Source organism: Python bivittatus, unplaced genomic scaffold, assembly GCF_059951505.1.
Source record: "Python bivittatus isolate LINGU-HERP-01145 unplaced genomic scaffold, Pbiv_v1 ctg000160_np1212, whole genome shotgun sequence".
Lineage (NCBI taxonomy): Eukaryota > Metazoa > Chordata > Lepidosauria > Squamata > Pythonidae > Python > Python bivittatus.
The window spans coordinates 10,748,774-10,772,163 of NW_028277076.1; the positions used below are offsets into that span (position 1 = coordinate 10,748,774).

General features: G+C 44.3%; 1 protein-coding gene across 2 annotated transcripts in view; it reads right to left on the reverse strand.

The window, feature by feature from the left end:
• COL5A1 (collagen type V alpha 1 chain) overlaps window positions 1–23,390 on the reverse strand; it is a 198,733-nt gene that overhangs the window by 13,219 nt on the left and 162,124 nt on the right. For both annotated transcript variants that reach the window (XM_088147231.1, XM_088147230.1), the window contains exons 42-63: window positions 22,725–22,832; window positions 20,058–20,165; window positions 18,964–19,017; window positions 18,311–18,364; window positions 17,742–17,849; window positions 15,891–15,944; window positions 15,675–15,782; window positions 15,240–15,293; window positions 14,497–14,604; window positions 12,954–13,007; window positions 12,024–12,077; window positions 11,191–11,244; window positions 10,138–10,191; window positions 9,935–10,042; window positions 6,064–6,117; window positions 5,580–5,633; window positions 5,075–5,182; window positions 4,857–4,910; window positions 4,509–4,544; window positions 3,256–3,309; window positions 2,893–3,151; window positions 576–688 (exon numbers count right to left, since the gene is read on the reverse strand). In XM_088147231.1, coding sequence (XP_088003357.1) covers window positions 576–688; window positions 2,893–3,151; window positions 3,256–3,309; window positions 4,509–4,544; window positions 4,857–4,910; window positions 5,075–5,182; window positions 5,580–5,633; window positions 6,064–6,117; window positions 9,935–10,042; window positions 10,138–10,191; window positions 11,191–11,244; window positions 12,024–12,077; window positions 12,954–13,007; window positions 14,497–14,604; window positions 15,240–15,293; window positions 15,675–15,782; window positions 15,891–15,944; window positions 17,742–17,849; window positions 18,311–18,364; window positions 18,964–19,017; window positions 20,058–20,165; window positions 22,725–22,832 — 1,812 coding nt within the window. The remainder of the gene's footprint in view (window positions 1–575; window positions 689–2,892; window positions 3,152–3,255; window positions 3,310–4,508; window positions 4,545–4,856; window positions 4,911–5,074; window positions 5,183–5,579; window positions 5,634–6,063; window positions 6,118–9,934; window positions 10,043–10,137; window positions 10,192–11,190; window positions 11,245–12,023; window positions 12,078–12,953; window positions 13,008–14,496; window positions 14,605–15,239; window positions 15,294–15,674; window positions 15,783–15,890; window positions 15,945–17,741; window positions 17,850–18,310; window positions 18,365–18,963; window positions 19,018–20,057; window positions 20,166–22,724; window positions 22,833–23,390) is intronic.

Here is a 23,390-nt window from a genome sequence, read left to right on the forward strand (position 1 = left end):
GAGTGAAAGTGTGAACAGACAACAAGAGAGAGTACATTTGTTCTCACTTCCAATGCAGTGTTTTTCACTCAAATTGATTCACTTGAACTAGAATAGAGGAAATTATAAGATATATTTGCATGTATGAATCAGCTGAAATTGACATATCGCAGCTTCTTTCGCAGCTCATTATCACTGCAAGTTGCTTTCAGAAGTCAGTCAATAAACAAGTATTGACAACTGTAGTCTAAAAAAATGAAATGATGTCCAAAGCAGAAGTGGGAAGGTCAAAGAACAAAAGCCAACATCTGAATCAGTGCTCAGACGTGCTAGAAGCAAGGATGGCTTGCAAGGGATGGAGAGGGAAAGGGATGCTCTGTTGTAAACTAGATTTGTTCAATTTCTTTCTCTTTGCTCTTTTTTCCTGCCTTTAATTTCTGTTGCTTGCTTCTTCTCAATCTTCTCCTGATGGGTATTATGTTGTGGTAAACCAAAATCAAAGCAACGTACAGCCAATGAAAATTTGGCAAAACATTTTCCAACATGACAGCAAAAAAGACATAAAAATTGAGTAAGAAAAAATAAGAGTTACTCACTCCCTCGGACTTCTTATCTGGGAAGATGCAAGTTTCCCCACCAGCAGTAAAATTACAGTAAACTTTGAAGGAATCCCGGGAACAGCCTTGATTTGGGTCTACCCAATATTCTCCTAGAATTGGGAGAGAAGCAGTTGTTAGAAATTCCATATTTATCATTTATTTATTTACTTATCAAATTTGTATGCTGCTGCAATCACAGGACTCTTGACAGATCACTACAAGAAAATGCAATAAAATATAAAAATATAAGAATAAGGCAAATAAAGCCCACACACTATGTATGGCATCAGGCCCCAAAAGCCCCCCAGAAAAGCTCCGTCTTTAGCTTTTTCCCGAAGGCAGACAACGAGAAATCATTCCAGAGGGCTGGTCCCATCACTGAAAAACAGTGTTTCTGGGTTTCAGCAAGTTGATCAAAGTTCCTTCACTTCTGAAATGCATATTATTACCCATTCTACTTTTTTTTAAAAAAATTGAACAATGTTTCCAATTTAATATACAAATATAAAGTATTGCTTCCAATATAGAGAATATCTGTAGCTCAAGGTTAAACTGTGGAGTTTTTGCTGCTCTTTGAGCTTGGTTGTTTTCTTGCAGACGTTTCATGACCCAACTAGGGAACATCATCAGTGCGAGGGGGGGTGGGGTTTTCCCTGACAGTTTTGGTGAGGGGTTGGTTTCCTCCTTGGTGGTTCCTTGATTGGGATATTGTTTTCTGCCTGATTATTTGTCTGGTGTTGATGCCTGTTTTGGCCACTTTGTTGAGCTCTTTTCCATGCAGCCACACAGTTTATTGGATGTCTGTATCTGACCCTGGTGGGCAGGGCATGCTGTCATAGGCTTTCATGCAGAAAGAGCAGTTGTTCCTTAGTGGAAGTTTGCCTATATGAAAATTTATTCCATTGGTGTGCTTTCTGAAGTGTTTGACAGCCATATGGGGTACCAGTAGAGGAGAATGTCTGTAGCTCAGGGATGAACTGCATATAATTGTATATATACAAGCTACTGTATATAAACAGGCAGCAAACCCCACACTCACTTGGACTGATTATGTAAACTAATTGGGCAATGAAACGTCTGCAAGCAACAACCGAGCTCAGCACCAAGAACTCCGAAGTATTGCTCGTACAGGTAGGGTAACTCCAATAACTCTCCATGCTAATTTCACAAACTGTCCATGTCTTACCTCCTCATATTTTCATTGAACTGGAGGCATCATGTAACTTGGGGTGGTGACAGAGGGCATGGTATGGAGGCAGAGCCAAGGTTCAGCTCTTGGCATCTCCAATTAAAAACACGATGAAGTGGCAGTCAGGAAACAAACTCTTCCTACCTGAGACTTTGGGAGTTGCTGCCAGTCAGAGTAAGCTACATGGGCCTGGCAAAAGGCAGCTTACTAGATGCATTTAAATGAAAATTATCCAAAATCCACAGCTGAATTTAAACTATAAATTTAAACACATAAATATGTGGTCTGCAGCCTTTGGAAGGGGCTACAGTCCTATTGTACAGTAACGTTTCTTTACTAGCCACGTTGAATCTCTGGGAAGGTTCAGTCAAATTGGAGCCGCCCAAGAAATGCCCAATAGCAATACTGGTAGGTGCTTTCCGGGTCATGATGCCCCAACATTCAGGAACAAAGAATAATGCTTGCTCCAACTTCCCTCTGCAATTCAGAAAACACCAAGATCGCTCATCTCCTTTGCCCCTACAGGAAGAACCCCGGGTTCAATGAGAGCATTTGGGGTAATATTTATTTATTTGTTGGTTGGTTGGTTGGTTGGTTTATTTTAGAGGGCCACCCAACTCCAGATGACTCCGGGTGGCGTACAAAATTAAAAGCCACAGAAACCAAAAAAGATTGTGTTCTTCCAAAACACAATTTTGGAAGAAAACTTGCAGCAACATCTAAAATCCCCAAATCCCAAAAGGGGTTTCCCACCAAAACCTTAGTAAATAGCCAAGTTTTCAGAAGCTATTTATTTAATTATTTTATTTGACATAGGTGCTGCCTGATTCCAGTCAACTCTGGGTGGCTCACTTTTTAAAGCCAGTCAGGGTGGGAGCCATCCAGATCTCTGGAATTAAAACCCCAGAGACCATCTGGATTAACTGTGCTTCTGCCATACCAACTTTTACACAACTTTTTAACATAAGACTGAAAACATTGGCCTAACCAGTGCTTTTTAGTGAAAGCCAAGTCTGAACAATGGGACAGAAATGGAATGTTTGTGAACATTTGAACCTGTAAAAAAAGTCAATTGTCCCTGTTTGTTTTCAACCCCACCCTCTGACAAAGATATTCTGTGCCTACCGTCTGGGAAATCTGGGTGACAGAGTTGCAGATCCTTGCAAGTACGAGCTGGATTGTGCTGGGTGCCTAAGGGATGTTTCATCTGCTCAATTTCCAGTTTCAGAGAGTTTAAGGAGCCAAAAATCTCCTCCATGCCATCGGCATAGTCCACGTAATTGTCGGAATTGACATCATCCATCAGCTGGCTGGCATCGATGTTTCTCCGGGTCCGCTTGGAGGACTGGATTGGAAGGGGTTGGATTACTTCTCCTGGAGGACCCTGGGTGATGGAAGAAGGACAGGAGCGTGGCTTGAGTGACGCCATGCAAGAGAAGCAGCTCAGACGTGTAACCATCTGGGAAAGGTCTTAGCCACAGCACTTACAGGAGGCCCTGGTGGGCCAGGATGACCATTTTCGCCCTTTGGACCCGTTGGCCCCTGGAAAGAAAGATAAGCAGAAAAGACACTGTCAGTGAAGGAGCTGCCAGAGCATTCCTGCAACCAACAGGAGCCCTTAAAAAAACCACACTGTCCATGCTCACAGAAGAGTTCAAAATGAGTACAGAAAAGATCCAGAAAGTTCTGGTACATTCCAGAAATGCTCCTGATAATACAATGAGATGAAATGACTTTTCGCTCACTCATACTGAGGCAGTGGGGAAAGATGAGGTCGGAAGGAGACCATGGGACCAAAGTTCTTTGTGCTGGTGGGGTCCAAGTAGAGCATGAAATTAAAACCACCATCAATACTTTTATCCACCCTGGTCAGACTCAGACCCGATAAGTCCCAGATTGCTCAGACTTGCTTTCTGGGCCAACATCCCTTCCACTTTTTCTTCTTGAAACCCAGATGGAAATTGTAATGTGAGAATTACAACCTGCCTACAGACATTGATGTGGAACAGTCTCCTTTTTTAATCTTGACTTTAGCTCAGTTCCTCCCAACCTCTAGTTTTTTCTTGGGTCAAGGAGGGGCACCCAACTCCCCCTTTACACCACTGCATTCACAGAAGTGCAGCACTACACCACTGCACAGAAGTGCAGCAGGGGGTAAAAGGATTAAACACGGGCTACAGCCCTCAATCATGTCACAGTAATGGAAAAGTCTCCATGGGGGAGCAAACAGGAACTCATACTGTCATCTGTCACTTTTCTCCAAAGTAAAGGGGGTGATCATTGGAAGAAAAGATGCAGGAGGACAGTCACCCTTGTACTCACTCAGAGCCACCCTCACCACCCCCTTTTACAAGTGTAGCATCTCCAGTGGGGGGGGGGGGCGTTCTGGTGAAGCACCACCTCTCGTTTGCCACCACCTTCCATATTAGTGCTACTTTTTCTTTCTCCCCTGAGAATGAAGAAGATTCAGGATAGCAACAAGAAACATTAATGCCTTCTTCTGTACCTCTAGGGGATGATACCTTGACCACAGTCATGTCATCTTAGAGTAATAAAATGAGCACCATCTTGAGGGGAGAGATGTGGATTGATGGGAAGGAGAAAGAGATGAAATGGAGAGAAGCTGGAAAGGGACTAAGAGCTTCTCCCCACCACCCCCAGACCATGTGGACTGCAATATTATTATTAATAATACTAATAAAACAATTTCCCATTTTAGTAGATTTGATACTTGTACTCACAGAAGATCCTTTAGCACCTTTTGGACCAGGGGGACCCTAGTTGAAAGAAAGAAGAACCAGTCCAACAGTTAGCAAAGCATCCATTAAAAATAATTAAATAACACATACCTGCTGTCAATGCTGATTCACAGAATTAATTGTCACAAGTTCTACACTAGTGAACAAGTTCAGCGTCTCAGTCTGAACCTGAAAGAGCAGCTCTGTCACATTTTGTACACTCAGAATTCTTATTATATTTCAGAGTAAGCATATTTATCTTTCTAAAATCACTCAGATGCCAAATTAGGTTCTGTTACATATGAAAAAACACATTTGGTAGGCCCAAGTCTTGGCCTCTTTGCTACTTACCGGCAGCCCTGGAGGACCAGGAGGGCCAAGTGCACCAGAGGGACCTGTGATACCCTTGGAGAAGGACACAAAGAAGAAGAAAAATGTTTGTAATCACAAGCTTTAGTAACAGAGTTCTTTCCAATTTGGAAGCTCAAGCCCCATCCCCAGCCGGTGTAGGAATAAATCTTAAGATTCAGCAGTCAAGAATAGCCAAGGGATTTTGCAGAGATGTCTACCTGTTCTCCTTTAGCCCCTGATCCTCCTTGAGGTCCTGGCAGTCCTCGATCTCCCTTTTCTCCTTGCTCACCAGGAGGCCCAATTAGACCAATCAGTCCAGGATGACCCTAGAAAAGTCAAGGGCTGCATTGCAAAAGCTCCGTGTGTCAAGATAAGAGAAGCCAAGAAGAAAACAGTTACATGTACCGCTTTAAAGAGACGAGGGGAAGTTTAACTTTCAGTTGTGTCCAGAAGGTGAAACAGTGAGCCTGCATGAGCCATTACTCAGATGGTTGCTGAACTTACATGCCAGATGCAAAACGTACAGCCTAATAGTTTCTCAGGGTGTAACTGAGAATTGCAATTTCCAGCCTGGCTCCAGGTTGTCTCTCTCCAGGTCTGGACCTATCTCAATTGGTTTAACCTCAAGAGTTAAAGCAGATGGTTCAAATTCACATGCTTGCTTGGAGGTCAACTTTTGCCTTAGATCTGGAGTACACACATACCTTAATACTGAAAACTCACCTTTTCTCCCTTTGGACCTGAATCGCCTTTCAGGCCAGGTAAACCAGGTGGACCCTTTGGAGAGAAGAACAATGTATATACTAAAAATCAGTAGCATTGTTCAGCCACTTAATTTTAGATTTATGGGAGCTCAGATTAATCTGGGAAAGGAAATTTGAATTTAGACTGGTATGCCATTGTTAACACATTTCCAATTTTTGAATGTTAGCTTTTCATGCCCTAAAGGTTGGTCACTTTCAAAGTATCCTCTAGCTACATTTACAGGGGACACATACATGTCTTTTGTGAGGGTGAGGATGGCCAGCCAAGATGCCCTTTGGATGAAAAAGACTGCCCTGGATCCGGGGCTGCAGTTCCCCATTGAGAGGCTGATCTTCTTGCTTGAACCAGGACAGCTGAAGGGGAGTGGGGGGGCGGGATGTGGCTGACCTTTGCTTTCAGCCTTAGTGCAGATAAAGCACAATTCCTGACACTTTAGACATACCATCGGGCCAGGAGGTCCATCTGGGCCTGGCGAACCTGGAAGTCCTTGCTCACCCTATAAAACAATGGATAAATGTAGCTATTATGATATATTCTGTGTTAGTAATACAATACCAACTAATGTGGGAGATACTAATACATTAGTGTCTCCCACGTTATAGAAGAATCAACCAAGGTTATGACAGTGACATTTTTACATTGCATTTCTATCCTGCATGTTTGTTTCAAAGAGGTATGTAATAATAATAATTGTGATTAAGAAACAGTTTGTTATACCTGCAGATTCCCCAACATTCCTTGGAATTGATGGAATTCTCATTACAGTTTTATACACTGTCCCACCTAAGCTCAATGCCATTTCCCACCAAGTACAAAGAATATCTGTGCACTTTCCTTTACTGGGGAGAAAGTTGGCTCTTCCAGGTAGGGCACGAGCTTGCCAGAGCAGTAGTGGGATGCTACTATGTACTCTTCTACCTAAAAGTGCTATTAACCAACGTAAAATCTAGACATGTAACTAAGGATAAAGTAGTTGGGTTGATATGAAAGGGGAAATACCTGCAGGGGTCACTGCTTTAGCATTCCCCTAGTCCAGACTATCAAGAGTAGGAGGTGCTGAGTAGGAGGCCAGACCGCCCTTACCTCCACTAGGCGGAGAAATGTACAACAGGACTGACAAAATTCTGATTTCTCTCCCAGGTAGTTGGAGGGCAGTCTGCTTATTGGGGTTTGCCCTCAAAAATCCATCTCCTAGAATTTGCTGCAGTAGCAGACTCTGCAAATGGTGTCACAGACCCTATTACTTGGAGCTTTTCTGGAAGTCAGCCTTCAAAAATTCCATCTCCTAAAATTTGCTGCAATAGCAGACTCTACCGATGGAGTCACAGACCCTGTTACAGTAGTTGGAGTTTTTCTGGAGGCCAGCAAAATAAAAAGTACTACTGAAGGACTCTGCAGTGTAAGAGCGTATGGTCAGAGGGAAAGAAAGAAAGGCATCAATATTTATCCAAAAAGAAGAGAACAAGACATCTCCTCTCATGGCTTTCCAACATCTGGCACACAGTTTCTCTGACTGATGCCTGACATCAGAGGCAAAAAAAAAAAATTAAAAAAAATTCCCATCTGAAGTTTCTTATGGTTCACTGGAACATCAGGGGATTTATATCTTCTAATCTACGGTTTTTGGGCTTGGCTAATTTGTTTATTTATCTATTTGTTTATTCATTTATTTATTTATTTATCAAACTTGTCACCGCCCATCTCATTAAATGACCCTGGGCGGTTCACAAAACAATTAAAATCAATTAAATTACAAAATTACAATAATAGATAAAAAATAAAAAGATCTAAAATAATTGGCAATCACTCAGGGAGCGTCATCAAGGTGCCAGCCACCCCCAGGATTGGGTAGAGTTGTTATCCCCCCAATTTGTTGTAACATCTGACCTTCCTGCAAGCATTTACTTCTCAAAGAGATCCAGGTTCCTTTTCTATCAACACTGTCTTTCTGCTCTCTATGCAAACTCCTGAGGAGTTTTTTCCCCTTCACTTCAACCAGGTGGTCAGCTTTGACCCATACAAGTAAACATGGTGTCTTGATTTTTAGTTTATTAAGTGATTTGGAACAAAATCTATTCAATCACAGCTATCTGATGTCTTGACAGATGCCTTCAGTCAAGTCTCTAGGGGAGATTGTTCTCAGTCAGTGTCTCCACCTTAATGAGATTAACATCCATCATAACAATCAACAGATACTCTTGTGGCACCTTTAAAGCCAACAAATACATGCTGGCCTAAGCTTCCATGGACTAAACTCTCATTAATCTTACATGAATAGTTGTCTTCAGTTGTCATATCTGTATCCTTCATTATAAAAACCATGATAGCAGCTCCATGCTATCTGATAGAGGACAGAAGGTAACACAGCCTAATGTCATAACCCTAACTTTACATATGTGAGAATTGGTGCCATTCTTAGAAGGAACAGAGGAATGTTTGTCCAAGGTCCCTCAGATAGTCATATCAAAGTCTTTTGCACCAAATCTAGTTCAGGGATACCATTTCTAATACTTCTGCATCTGATGTTACATGATTCTAAGTTCCACTGAAGAAAGGATGTTTGCTGGCCTGGATGTTTGTAGCACTGGATTTTTTGTTTCCCTTGAAAATGTTGGAAATGAAGTACATCATCTAGAATTGGATCTGCTGGAGCAGATGGCTAGTTTGTCACTACTCTACTTGAGCTCTACTTAAGCTTGCAAACCACTGTTGATTCACTGAATGAGTTGGTTAGGATTGGCTGCGATTCACATTTCCTTGTGGTGTATTGAAAAAAAACCTTGCTTGCCTCCAGACATGGGATAATCCTGGTCTATTGGAATCCAACTGTACAGAACAATTTAGTAGGTCTCACTGAATAAATATTCCAAATCTGCATCCAGGTATTTCTACTTTCCTGGACACTGACCTGGATTCAGTAGAAGCAACTGATTTGGCCAGGCCACAAGAGTTTCAGTAAGGGGCATGTTTAAATTCCCTTACCAGAAAACTCAATATTAACAGTGCTATCAGTGAATGGAATGGCTGGATTATCCTTTAATCCACTCTTTGGGTGCTTCAAAATCTATTCAGGTGTTTTAGTTATATAGCTACAATTTGTACGAGTGGATAGTGGGAGTTGCATACCTTGAGCCCTCCATCCATATATATGGATATATGAACATTGGTTCCCAACCCCCTGAGGCAGATCTATGCATGTTGTGATGGACCCTTCTCATACCGAAGGCGTGAGTTCAAAGGACTTCTGCAGTTATCTAGTTCCAACACCTGCTCAGGGCAGGAATCCATTCAAACAACCCTGACAAATCACCTAGCCCCACTGGGAAAGTTCAGCTGGGGGGATTTATCCTCTTCTAGGCAGACTGTTCCATTATTTAATATATCCAAATACTTTCCAGCTACCGGGTTGAGTAGTTCCATTCCATTGAGCTAACGGCCTGTAGTTTTCTGGTCCTCTTCCTTCCTACATTTTTTTTTCTCTAGTACTCTGGCATCTCATCAGTTTTGCAATGTGCAGCAAACTCTCTTCTCTAGATGTAACATATGGCCAGTGGGAGAAAGGGATGTAAGAAGAGGAGCAGAACCAATGGGAGTGGCCTCTCTTTCCTGACATGACAGATTAGAACATTTAAATTGGAGCAAAAAGTTGGAAGGACAACCTCAGTGAGCAGTGGGCCCAAAAAACCAAAGAGGGTTGGGGAGGGGAAAGAAATCTGTTAAGTTTTGAGTATGGAATTTGTTTTTCTCTCTTTCTATTCCCACATCTCAGGGTGGGGATCAAAAACAACCATAAAGATAACAGGAGATGTTGAGGGGTGAGGAGTGGTCCTAAGTTAAAGTTCTCCAGCAAAAAATTCTCCACCAGGGAGATTGCTTCTATGAACTTAAAATATCAAGCCAGTGTGCAGATATGGGGAAATGCAAAGCTCCAGGGTAGTCACTGAAAAATGGAGGCAAGGAAATTCCAGCAGAGAATCTGGATCACCAATCTAACTACTGTCCTTCTGTAGAGGGAATAGGAAAAGGCCTTGAAGGACAGGAGGAAGAGTCACTACTAAGACAACAATCAGACAAGCGTGTCTTGAGCCCATTCCAAGGAACTAATTTGAGTAAACTTCTCAGGGCCCTCCCTAGTTCACACAAAGATAAAGTGAGGGAGGGGGAAGCACATTCAGACTTGCAAGGTTCTGTTACTTTAGCTGTTACAATGAAAGTAGCCCTAACTTACATGGCATTGGTTTCTTAGTCTGGTCTATCTAATAGGGCCAATGCTCTCCTAGAAACGACGTTGGCCTTGGTTGCCCAATACTCACCACTGGGCCAGGTATTCCCCGTAGTCCATCTGGACCTGGCTTTCCTGGAGGTCCCTGAGGACCAACAGGACCCGTTTTCCCAGGAGGTCCTTCCAAACCTGATTCACCCTGAAGAGAAGAAGCAAAGCGCATGGGGATGTTACAGGGAGAAGGCAGCCTGACCCTGAAATACTGCTTTGTCCAGTAGCAGCTCTGTGTTTTACCTTAGCACCTTTCTCTCCTTGACGGCCTTCAGGTCCTGCTGGTCCAGGCGGCCCCTAAAGAGGTTGGGAGAGACACAATGCAGTGAGATGGAACCCAGGTGGATCAAACAGTTTCCCCTCTTATGAGCCTCCTGCAGGATCTAACAACAGCTCAACCAAAGGAAGCCCCGGTGGGGACTCTGCGGCCCCAGCACTGAACTCCAGCACCCAAGAGTTTGGCTCTTCAGACATCTGGTCTTTTTTTTTTTTTAAACCCTCATTTTATCATTTATGATTATTTTTGTTGTTAAAAACAATACCTTCCTTTAATTAAATATCAGGGGTTGGCTGAAATGACATGTTTGACAGATAACAAACCCATAAATGCTTTTGCTTCTTTATCTGTTTTGCTTGCGTCCTCCTTCCTCTTATTTCCTTTGGAAATAAGTTCCATACCAAACAAGAGATGATTTTTAGTCAAAGAAATTAGAACAAATTGTAATCTTGATTCTTAAAATGGTATCTACAAGGTAAATGGAATCTGGCTGGAGGAGAAGTAGAACAATCTGGAGGACCGGGCCTGGTTACGTAGTGGTGATGCGACTTCTCCAAAGCATCTGACAAACGATCTTATCCTTGCTTTCCTGTCTTTCAAACAGGATGCAAACTAACAAGCTTTATCTTGTTATGGCAAGAAAGATCATCATTTGTCTCCTTTTTAAGCTAACAGCAACATGGAGCCTGCCTTAATTCACATCAAGATTTCCAAGTATGTCAGAAATTTGTTGTTATGGTTGTCTGTTATATTTTCAGTAATTGGCATCTCTGATGTCCCTGCTACTGTTTTCTTTGAGGATTTGCAGAACCTGGTCTTGGCGACTGTTTAAAAGGTTCATGCATCACACAGCAAGCCACCCTATATGGGCAGAGACATCTATGACCCCTGTTTGCATCATGATGCCTGTCCATCCAATAAAAAACAAGCTCCACAGAGCCTCCTTATTGCTGAGGTCAATGACATGTTCTGAGAAGTCTGGCTAGAAATTATGGCGTGCAAGGGAAAAGGCCACTTACCCTCTTCCCTGGTGGGCCTGAAGGGCCTGGCTCTCCAGTTGGACCAGGGGAGCCCTGAAAAGAAAGGGGGAAAAGAATCATGCTTATTCTTACAGCTCTAATGCAACAACAGGCAGGATAGACTAAACCCTGATTTGATTTACACAAAGGAAGGGTCCTGCCACTAAGTTTGGAAAGTCAAGATGATCTTTCACTCTTAACTCACCTATGAGGACCTTATCTGGATTTGGTCTCTCTATGAAATGTCAAACCCTAAACTTGATCTTAACCCTAACCCAATCCATTCCTAAGCAGTTTTTCCCAGCCTGATTAACCTAAAACAGGAAGCTCAGGTTCTGAAGGTTTTGGGGTCATCACAAGCTCAAAAGAGTATCCTTAAATATCTTCCGGCCTCATACTCTCCATATCATCTTGCCCATTGAACTCATCTCGGTGTATGTCTCTAGCTGGTTGTCTAGGGATGAGCTGCACCAGAAATTTACTGTTTCCAGGCTTGTGGAAACAAACAGCTGTGCCAAACTGTCTTCTGCAGAGGAGCACCAGCTAGGGCATTATCTTTAAAAGAAGAAAAGGGTGCTTGGTATTGGGATAGACTGTCCTCAAAATGAAGGCTTCCAGGCTGACACAGTCAGGAAACAATAGCACTCCTTCTTGACTCCTGGTTCTGACTAATGGCTCAACACCTCTTCTCTCCACTAGTCCTTAGCTTCCTTTTGATAACCACCTATATTCAGCCACTAACTCATCCGTATCATATTTCTGGTACTAAGCAAAGAGATGCATCTTTTGTTCCCAATAAATAAATGCAATTGGTCTCTAGTTAGGGTACTCACAGTTTGGCCAGGTTCACCATCATCTCCTTTATCACCTGCTGGACCATCCTGACCCTAGAAGAAAATAGAAAAGGAATTTTTTACCTTCCCCCTACTATTTCATGCCTTTTGAAGACCACATTCCTGAAGTATTTCCTAATAAAATGGAAGTTATTAATGGCTAAATGCAAGAAGTGATAGAGAAACTGAAGCCATCTTATATATAATTTATTACATAATATTTTTTTGTGGCTTTGAGTCTGGTGACTGCCTGGACTAGGCCCTGCAATTTTCTTGGCAAGGTTTTTCAGAAGTGAGTTACCCTTTCCTCCTCCTTCCTAGGGCTGAGAAAGAGGGACTGGCCCAAAGTCACCCAGCTGGCTTTGTGCCTAAGGCAGGACTGGAGCTCACGGTCTCCCAGTTTCTAGCCTGGAGCCTTACGCACTACACCAAACTGGCTCTCATAATTAAACAATAAATAATGAATATATTAATATTCTCAGCAAAATGTGGAACACATGGGTATTATCTCTAACATGAGTTCAATGTAAGTTCAAGATTTCAAAAGGTTTTCTCCCTTTATTAAAAGTTTCTAACATTCAATAATCTCAAAGAAAAAGGACCATCATAAAGAGAAGTATAGACATGCTAGATGATGAGGATGAGGATGATGAATAAACTATTTGCTTATAAGAAAATTAACAAATAGGCCACAATTGGAAATGACACAAAAGTGAAAAACATACCTGTGTCCCTTAGAAGTATATATAAATACATTTGAAATCTCAAGGGGAGATACAACATTTTAAATGTCCAAATTCCCTATTTCAATCCAAACTGAAATGTTTCCAAAAGATCTGGAGAGCAGCTCCCTGGGATTTTCTTCTAGTGAAAATCCTTAGACATATTTGAGGAAAAATCAGTCTCACTGTTTCCCATCTTGGTACTTACAGCTGGACCAGGTTCACCTGGAGGGCCTGGATCGCCTGGAAAGCCAACTGGACCCTGAAAATATGTGGAAAGGAAGAGCATGATTTTATTCCTATGGAATCTTAATAATAGAATAAAGAATAAAGAAATGAGCAACAATTTTGGCAACACACTGACCATGATAGTCAAATCAAGGGGACAGTAGAAAATCCATCTCCATGAAATGGAGCAACTCCATGATCTCAACCAGATTATTGAGAGGGGAGTTTGCAAGCCAAGTCCACTCAGGAATTTATTCAAGAAAAAGAGAGGAACAAAATGTGCCTCTGTTTTTTGAGGAGCTCTAGGAAATGAAGCGCAAGAAGAGACTCCTGGAGCCTCACTGGAGGAAGATGAATCCAGTCAAGCACAAGAAAGAACCCTTATTAGGGATTACATCAGGGCAACAAAATGTTATTTCCCCACACTTTTTGCATTGCCAGTAGCTGCTCGATGGCCCCATTCAAGGTGACCTGGTCCTTGCTGGGGAGGAACGAGCCTCAGGACCATCTGCAGGGCCACTATGAGGAATATCCTTGTATCTGTCTGATAGTCCCTCAGATTTGCTCAGACTGGATGGGCCAAGTTGAGATCCCTGGGGCAAAGCCCTGTATATCTGGAGAGAGTTTGGGAAGACTCTTAGGGAAGTGGACAGAGTCCTCTAACCTATTAGCTCGGTCAACTGCTTGCTAGATCCAGGTCCCTCCTGGATAGTTAAAGCCGCCCAGGAGGTGCTGTGTGGTTGGGTCCAGGTGGTGGCGTAGCTTCCTTGAGGGAGGAAATGGTCCCCCCAACCTTGAAGGAGCTACATGTAGTGCACCCTCTTTTCAAGAAGACATGACTGGACCCCATGATCCTGGCCAATTATCATCCAGTCTCTAATCTTTCCCCACAGTTTTATGTGGCTCCCAACCTTATGTCAGTCAGGAAATTGTTGAAGACTTGGTTGTTCACTCAGGCTTTGGGGATTGGGTGACTGTGGAGTCCTCTTTTTCATTTGGTTTGGTATGGTTTGGTTTTGCTTTGTCTTTGTCTTTTGCTCTTTTGGTCTGTTGGATTTTCCTTTTAATGGGTTAGTTTTTAGTTGTAAGCTGCTCAGAGTTGTTTATGAGTCGGGCAGCTTATAATAAACAAACATACAAACAAACCTGTTGTTTATTTGAAAAGGCCCAAGGAAGCAAGTTCCAGATCATCCCCCCTCCCCACAACCACCACTGGACTTCTTTCTGAAGAGGCTTGTGAAAAGGGTATCACCGCAAGGAAGCAAAGCAAGCTGGGCCGCCTTTGTACGGGGGAAGCCCTACAGCCTGCCCAAAGGTCTTTTTAAAAGTGCATATAAGAACCAAGCACTTGCACTTGGGATTCTCACGTAATAGGCGAAAAGCCAAGAATGAAGGCCATCAACTCTCTGGAAGAAACCAGCAGCCCAGGATAGAGAACAATAAGGAAAGAGTCCCTTATAAGGGGCCATTCTCCTTTCCAGGAATGGGGAAAAGCCTTGGAAATAGAGGTGGGAAGTACTTACCGGGCTCCCTTTGGGACCATCATCTCCTGGGGGACCTTTTGGGCCTGGGGGGCCAGCAGCCCCAGAAGGGCCTGCTTCACCTTTTTCCCCTCTCTCTCCTTTAGGACCCTGTCAAAGGAAGATGAGAACCCTTATTAGCAGGTTTGATTTGCCTCAGCAACAGATTAGGTAGTGGGGACCAAAGCTGATCATGCTCCAGTCAGCCCATAGAGGAAATCAAAAGAGGAGTAGTGTTGCTGAATATTTTCTGATAATCAATTTCACACCGAAGCACAGATGTCTCTTTCACTGCTGTCTCTCCATGATAAAGAGAGCCCATTTCCTGCACTGGAATGCCATGGGTTGTTTCTTCTGAATTCTCCCGCCTTGATTAAGCAGCTAATTTCTGTTGGACTGGATTTCAAGGGATAGGCAGTAGGAAACTGGTCCAATAGATTGGACTTCCCAAGAGATAAGTTGATGGGTGAATTGTTCTATACTCAGAAGAATCAAGGGTCTGAAAGATGGCTGAGGTGGGAACAAGCACAGCATTGGCTGAGAATCATCTTGTCAATCCATCTAGTGGAATACTGCTATAGAAGACATTATTTGTGGGTCTGTCAGAAAAGGGGCAGAACTGGAAATGGTGTTATGAACCCCATATTGAAAACATCTGCCTGAGGCTTTGCAACCATTTGTTGCACTAATCTCATTCCAATTCATCTCAATTGCAGAGACACTTCTTAAAAGGTTTCAAATCTTACTAGTGGTCCAGAGTCTCCAGGCAGGCCAGGCTCTCCTGCTTCTCCAGGTTCTCCCTGCAAAAGGCAAGACAAATCATGTGCTATGCGGAGGGCATGGGCAAGCTCCTTTTCTCTCAGCTGTATGGGTTCTTTGGTCTGATAGCTGAAGAAGCTCAGAGTGGTGGGATGGAGCCCAGACCTTTCTCCAGGTGGTCCTACAACTTCTCCAACCACCAATCTGGAAGTTGGTCAAGCTGTTCTTCATTTGCAACCCTGGGAGGAGAGCTTTGCAAAATAATTTGGCAAATAACCCCCTGATTAGATCTTCTTAAAGCCCAGTTGAGCCTTTCAGCCAGAGGCCTCTCCTACAACTGGACCTTGCTGGCACCCTTTCTTAACTGCAGCATTTTAATGCTGTCTTCCCTTTCCAATATCCCCCCAGCAAAATGGTATTACCTTTTCACCAACGGCTCCAGGATTTCCAATCCCACCTGATGGACCTTGTGGCCCATCAGCTCCAGGGGGTCCTCCTGGGCCTCTGGGTCCAGGAGGACCTGGAGGGCCCTGGGGAAGGAAGAGAAAATATCCTTTCAATTGATGGAAAGATAAAGTTTTTGACCAAAACATACACAGTAACATTAACATTTGAGGGAAAATAATACGCTTTATTACCATTTGACCAACATCTCCAGTTTCCCCCTTTTCACCTGGAGGTCCAGGTAAGCCCTGTTGAAAGAAGTAAAAAGGTTTTTTTTCTCCAGGTTTTGTGAAGATAAAACATTTTACTTGAAAAGATAAAGTGAAGATAAGCTTGCATTTGCAAACAGAAGCTACAATTGGTTATAGCTCAACATAAACCCAGCATAAAGTAGGGAAAGCTCTAATTGGGGAAACCCAAATAAAACTACTGCCTCTGCAGAATGAATCAGGCTTCTGTCTTAGTTCATCTTTCTGTGACCTGGTTCACTCATAACACTGAACTAAGGCTTGCCTTATTAAGCTTTGTAGAACAAGCCACAATTGACTGTCATGGTTTACCAAACACCATGGCTATGTTCATGCAACACCATACAACCCACCTGATGTGAGAACCCAGCTGACACAGCCAGCCACCAACAAGAGATCTCTGCTGTTGACAGGCAGGATGATAAGCAAGTGTTAGTACTATCAGCTGTCAAATGACACCAACTTGATGCCTACTTCCTCACCTTGCTACAAGATAGACCAATGACAGCTGGCAATCCCCTTTGGTAATTTCTGATGGCCAAGAATTCTACTGGGACTTCTATGGCTGAGTGTCCTCCAGTTCATTGCCTGGGCCAGCTTTGTGGAAAGGCGTCCTTCTAAAGGGCAAGGGAGTGAAGGGCTTGGCCTTTGTCTGCCATAAGTTGTTGCTTTCAAATTTATCCATTTGAACTTTGCCACCTTTTTGCAAATGCTACATTTGATCTTAGCCAAAAAGCTGAAAAATACTCTCTTATAATGTTGCCAATTTCTGTTTAATAGCTGGCAAGATCCAGCAGGACCTTGCTAGGAACAGTTAAATTTGAATATATTTTTAATTCACCTTTATTTGCTTGATTCTACTTTTAACCATATTTTATCTCCTTAATCTTATTTTATTAATTTTATTCTGCTATATTACTCTAGTCAATTACCAAAATAAAGTACTTTGATAAAATATTTACATTTTGCAAATATTTCACACATTTTACAAATAGTAATAACAATATGTTAAACTTGTATGCCGCCTGATTATCAACGACTCTGGGCGGCTAACAACAATTAAAGAAATTACAATAAAATCAATAAAAAATAAAAATAAAAGATGGCAAGTGTAAAATAAAAGTAAAAGATGGCATGATGGGTTTCCCTCTCCCTCGCCAAAAGCCTGGGTGAAGAGCCAGGTCTTCACGGCTCTTCTAAACAACGGGGGGGGGGGGACGGATTTGGATCTTGGGGGGGGCACCCTCATTCCAGAGGGCATTTCACACATTTTGCAAATATTTCACACATTCCCCACATTCCCAACAAACCTAGAACTCAACTTGTTGGAACATTCCAGGCATAGCACTTTTAGACTTCACAGTCCTATACAGGTAATCCCCAGTTTAAGAATGAGTTCCATTCCCAAGGTCTGTCCTTAAGCTGAATTTGTACATAAGTCAGAACAGTATTATTGTTTATTATTGTATAAGCAGCATTGTGTAATGAACTCGAACCATTGTGTATTTGACTCAAATTTTGCTACACTAGGCTCCGTTCTTAACTATGGGTCATCCTTAAACCGGGTGTTCTTAACCCGGGGACTACCTGTAATCAAGCCCAATGAATTTAGGGTAATGCAAAGAGACAGAGTGGAAACAAACAAAAAACAAGGAATTGCAGGTGTAGACGCTTTTTGATACCCAGATTAACAGGCAATCCTTATTTCTCTGCTTTTCTGTTTCAACTGGAACCCTCCAGTGCTGTAAACGCTGAATCAATACCAGGCCCCTAGATCCAATTTATGTTGGCAATTACCTGCAACCCAACTGGACCTGGAGGGCCAGGAAATCCTCTTGGCCCTTCATCACCTTTCTGACCAAAAAGTCCTTGTTGCCCTCGTGGGCCAGGTTCTCCATCAGCTCCCTGTGCAGAAAACATAAATGTTTACAGCTAAAGGAATATTAAATGCTAGCTCTTTAAATCTCATGCAGAAGAAGACCAGGGTCTCTAATATGCATTAGGCCATCAAAAGTTCCAGCCATGCAGACATCCATCCAACCATTCATGGAACTTAATTCTGTACAGTTCAACAATAAAGATGGCCCTTGAACCAAAGAATTCAATTTGAAGGGGCTTATCTTTGAAAAGTTTGATCTATTTGCCCTCCCAGAACTACACATTGCATGGGTCAAGAGGATAAAAAATAAGCAGGAGGAGAAACTATGTGGAAGTAACACAGAGACACATCCTTTCTCTTTCTGCGATGAATCTTCAGCTGCCATGGAGTGAACAACCAAGTCTTCAAGCCATGGAGGGTTGGGCCTTTTAAGGATCAGCCTATGTTTTAACTACAGGGAACCTTTATCCACAGAAGGCTTACTTACCGCTGGACCTGGTTGGCCAATTGGGCCCTGTGGACCGATGGGACCTGGTGGACCCTGGCAAGAAACAAACACATGTCTTCAAAGAAATGGCAAAAAAGTTGGTTGAAGTCAATCTAAGGAGGCCAGTGCAGCAGGCCAGTGCAATCCTATCATCCTGTAAGACTGCCCAGTTTCCATAGAATCTCTTGACTAGCATTGATACCATGCTGGTTTTGGCTGGAAGTGTCGCCCCTTAGATTCTGCCAGAGTCCTCCAACTACAGTGATAGATGCTGAGAAATAGGAAATCCTACTATAGCTTTTCCTGACCAGGTCGAGAAGAGGGGAGGGCTAAAATATAGACCCTTGCAATTCTAAATCCTGCTGAAGAAGTAACAAGGCACATCCCAATGAATTTTCACCGTTGGGTAACTCTCTTTGTTCAGAAGAGGTGAGATGGATTCCACTTCCAAGTTGAGGTTTTTGTGGCCATACTCATTACTGGGGCCTCTGGCCTACCCTGAGGGTCGAGAGGCTGGAAAAGCAGCTTTGATTCAGGAATGCTCACACCAAAACAGCTCCTACTGCATAGCTGCCCAAGAGGGCAGTTGGGAAGCATCATGATATGGGTGATAATGTCCTCCCTTCCCTCCACCTGGGAAAGCCAGACCTCACCTGTTCTCCTTTGTCACCTTTGTTTCCTTTCTGTCCTGGTTCACCAATTTCACCCTAATAGACGGAAAATACCATTCTGTAATACAAGCAGAACTGTCATATGCAAGAAAGAGAATATACCTGGATTTACTCTATATCTTATACATCCTTAACAAATTAGCTAATGGTTATTAGTTTGGTCTGATCCTAAAAAATAAAGATGAAGAATGAATGCATCTCTGGGTAGATTTTTTTTTCAGGTCAAAGCTGGGATTCCAGAAAAATTTGGAAAATCAAAACTATTTTGGTATGTTGAGAAATTCCTTGGGAGAAAACCATGCATGAAACATGACTGGCATTGCAGAAATGATATCTGAAGAGCATTTCTGCTTTTAATATAAAAAAAACCTTCCTAACACTAACAGCAGCTGGACAATGACCTGGAGAGACGCTGGGCTTTCCTTCAAGTGGAGGTTGGACAAGCCGTTCATCTGGAGGGCTTTGACTCCGATTCCTGCACCGAGATGGCCTTAAGCTTAATGGCCTCAGGAGCCCCTTTCAGCTCAAGGGTTCTGATCCTCTGTTTCCATCAGTCTCTGAACAGGTAAAATTGCTTTACACCCTGTTGCAGCCCTTTGACAGAACATTTGGCAAGACCATGGTGTAACAACTGAGCAGATTTGGTCAAACTGTGTCCATATGTGCAGGGCTATCCTGCATCTCATTAGGCTTCAGTTAGAATTAGGGTTAGGGTTAGGGTTAGGGTTAGGGTTAGGGTTAGGGTTAGGGTTAGGGTTAGGGTTAGGGTTAGGGTTAGGGTTAAACACGGCCCTGGCTCCATGGCTGCCCTTAGAAAAAGGCCGTCTATCACGTTTCACTTGGAGGAGCAACCATTCTTCCCCTAAGATACCCAAGTCTAGAGAAATAAAGATATACAGGAAATGGAACAGCCAGTTCTGAAGATTCTGCATTTTCACTGCCTGCCGTTTGAAACCATTTCACCAAAGAATTGGAGGAAAGCCACTTTGTTGTAATGTGTTTGTAACACTACGTGCAAAGCAATTCATTCAATTCAAGGAAAACCAGAGCATTGGCCCGGCATGGAAGCTGCCTACCTTGTCTCCATCCTCCCCTGGGGGGCCAACAGGACCTGCGGGGCCTGGAAGTCCAACTGGGCCTTGGATGCCATCTCGTCCGGCTGGGCCTTGAGGGCCTTTCTCACCCTAAGCACAAGGAGAAAGTCAGACTCTTCTCAGCCACAAACCCAGAAGCCATTGTTCCTTTCTCAGGACAGGGAGTATTTTTTAAGGCTCACTTTCTTGGGGTAATCTCAAAATTATGAGCTGGACAAACGAGCAAGTTATGAACAGGATGGATGGAGGCCCTTCCCATGGCCTGATTGCAATAAACATGGTTTTGCTTATGTTAGGGAAGCAGCCTTAAACAGAGCCCAGTCAGAGCCCTAGAGACTTATGGGCTTATGGCAGGGAGCACTTCCCCTGCCAGATCTGGCGGGTGTGATCCAAAGCAGTTGGGCTGCTCCGTCACACCACCCTCCTTCCAAAAACTCTTCTGAGCCAGGCCCTCCACTGAAATAGATGAATTTTCCCTGCAGCACCCCAAGAATTCAGAAAGGAAGGAGGTCAGGAGACACCGCTGGGGATTGACCCCAGAACTCTCCCTGCCAGGTGCTGGGACCTTCTGGCCACACAGAGACTCTCCCCGCCCACAGACACTTGATGTCTCCTGCAAGGCACATGCCATATTTCACAGCTCAGGGAACAGCTGGCATCCTTTCAGATTTCCTTCAGCCAGTTCTGTCAACTGGATAACCAAGGTGGGGCAAAAATAGCCAAGCCCATTCCCCATCTTCGTCATCCCAGGAAGAGGCTCCAGAGAATGAAATGGCTTGTGGGCATCCTTCACATACATTTGCACCACCGAGGGATCTTTCTTCCTCCTCCAGGATAACTGGGTAAAGAAAGACTTCAGGAGTGGAAATCAGCTGGCCTGGGTTGGGCTGCAGCTTCAACGTTTCATTCTCAAAGGCCCAGAGAGGCTGGCAGGAGAATGGGCTACCTGCCCTTCTTTCGCCATCTGCTTGTGCTGCCTGAATGTGGTTGCCAGAGAGCCCTTTCCTTCACTGCTGGCATCTAAGGCAGCAGTGACTGAGGAGGACTCAGACCAACAGCTCATCGGCCTCCTGAAAATGTTCCCATTGCCAGAGCTGTAGTGCAAACCTCTGCGATGGAGCTCAGAGAGATTAGTGCAATAGGCCCAGCGACCATATTTCAAACCCTCTCCCAGTGCATAAATCCAGTGATGGTAGTGGAGGGGGTGGGGGTGGGCATGGATCCGTATCAGTGATGCCTCTGCTTAATGCAAAATCATGAGGCTTGTCTCCTCTCCAGGGTCTGTGGAAATGGGAGGGAAGAGCAGAGTGCTGCTGGCTCCAGGAAGAGAGCAAGGAGATTTCTTCTTCCAGGCAGAAAAGGGTAACACAAGATTTGCTTTGATGGGTCAGGCCACACTCATTAGACCAGCAGCCATTAATAAAATCCCCTTAATAAAGACACTGCCTCCTGTCCCTGGTGGCTTGTCCCAAGTCTGTGACCCTTGGCAGGTATACTGCTCTGTCCATGGAGCCAACACACCGACAGGGCTCTGTGCCTCTCTGGGCAAGAGGAATGGAGAGCAGGTGTGCATCTATGAGCAAGTCTGTCTTAGCACTCTTGCCACATTCTCTGGTTCCTGCGTCAAGGAAGGAAACCAGCAGCTGTCGCTCCGTGCAATGGGGCGGTGAAGTTCTTCCTTCTTTCTCTTGGAAGTGAACTGGCCAAAGGCAAGTGGACCAGTGGACAGAGACAACAGTATTTATGGGTGGTGGAAGCACATGGAATTTGGGTGTGTGCCTGCAAGGGAGGAGGTGGCTAAGGGGAGGAATGATCGCAATCTACCAGTCCTTGAAGGGCTGTCCTAGGGGAGAGGAGGTGGACATTCTCTGTAGTGCCTGAGGATCGGACAAGAACCAACTACATGGAAATTTTATGGATGGGGATCCAAACTCAAAAGAAGGAGGAGGGAATGTCCTGGCCATGAGAGCTCTTAAGCAGTGACCAGCTGCCTCCTGGAGCTGTGGGGGCCCCATCAGTGGAGGCTCTCAAGTGAAGGTCGGATGAGGACTTTTACCTTGGGGGGAGGAGTGGACTAGAGGGCCTCCAAGATCCTTTCCAATCCTAGAAGACTATGTTTCTATAAATATGGCACCATGGGAGGAGACTGTCCATGCACTAATTGGCTGCCAAGGTCGCCATGCTCAGTCAGACCGGGAAGGTTTCTCCCCATCTCTGCCTCTGGTCCCCAGAATTCTTTCTACTGCCCTGGGCTGCAGCTCCCTTCCATTTGCATATAAGCCTCTAGGGCTTATGTGGGGCTCTGAGCCATTGCCATAAATAATGGGGAAGAGTATTGGCTTCCTCTTTTCTTTCCTTCAAAGAATCCGCCTCTCTGTCTGTCAAGGAGATCTGGAAGAGGGTAAGCCAGCAGCAAAGGAGGTCGGCCAGCAGTGTCCACCCGGGGGTCATCCCGCAAAACAATCCCCAGCCCTGCACTAATGACCAGCCAGAGCTGGCCAGTTCTGACTCCTCCTTAGCCCAGGAATGCCCCTTCCAGATCCAGACGGGGACGGGGTCCCCATCCTGGGTGTTCCAAGGAGTATTGGATGCTTGCCAAGTCAGCTGCCAAATCTGCTCCAGCCAATGGGGCACACACACACTACTTACCGGGGTTCCTTTCTCACCCGCAGGACCAGAGGGCCCTTGGGGTCCAGGGCGTCCTGGCAGACCGATTGGGCCAGCTGCTCCTGCAGGACCTCGCTCCCCTGGGGAGCCCTAAGAAGGAAGAGGAACAGGAAAGTTAGGGAACACTCCACCAGAAGCCAAAACTGCTGAGGAAGAGGACTGAGTAGAGGGTGGGCCACTTTGGCTACTGGCAGAGCCAGTGGCATCTCTCTCCTTGAAGCCCTCCACAGGTGTTGCGATGGGCTGCCCATGATTGCATCCATTCTACCTACAGTAGCTATTCTGACAATTGTGAACGTCTGGGGGTCAAGGTCAGCCAGATTGCTGGTTTGGGGCAAACCTGGGTTCTTTGCAGAGGTGAACAACCCTTTCAAAGCCTGCCTTGGAGGACCAGAGACCCTGGGTGAATCCCATTACCCCAGTTGGACAACTATCTCAATGCCTTCCAAGTGTGCTGGCCAACAGCGTGGGAAATAGTTCTGCCAAGAATACAGCCCAGATTGTCTCCAATTCCCGCAGGAAACCTTCCTGGCGTTGCTGCCCATTGCAGCTGCCAACTTTGAAATCCCATCCACTGAGACCTGAGGTGCAGTAGAAAGAGCACGGAAAAGACAAAAGAAGTTGCGCCACAAATATTTCCAAAGAAAT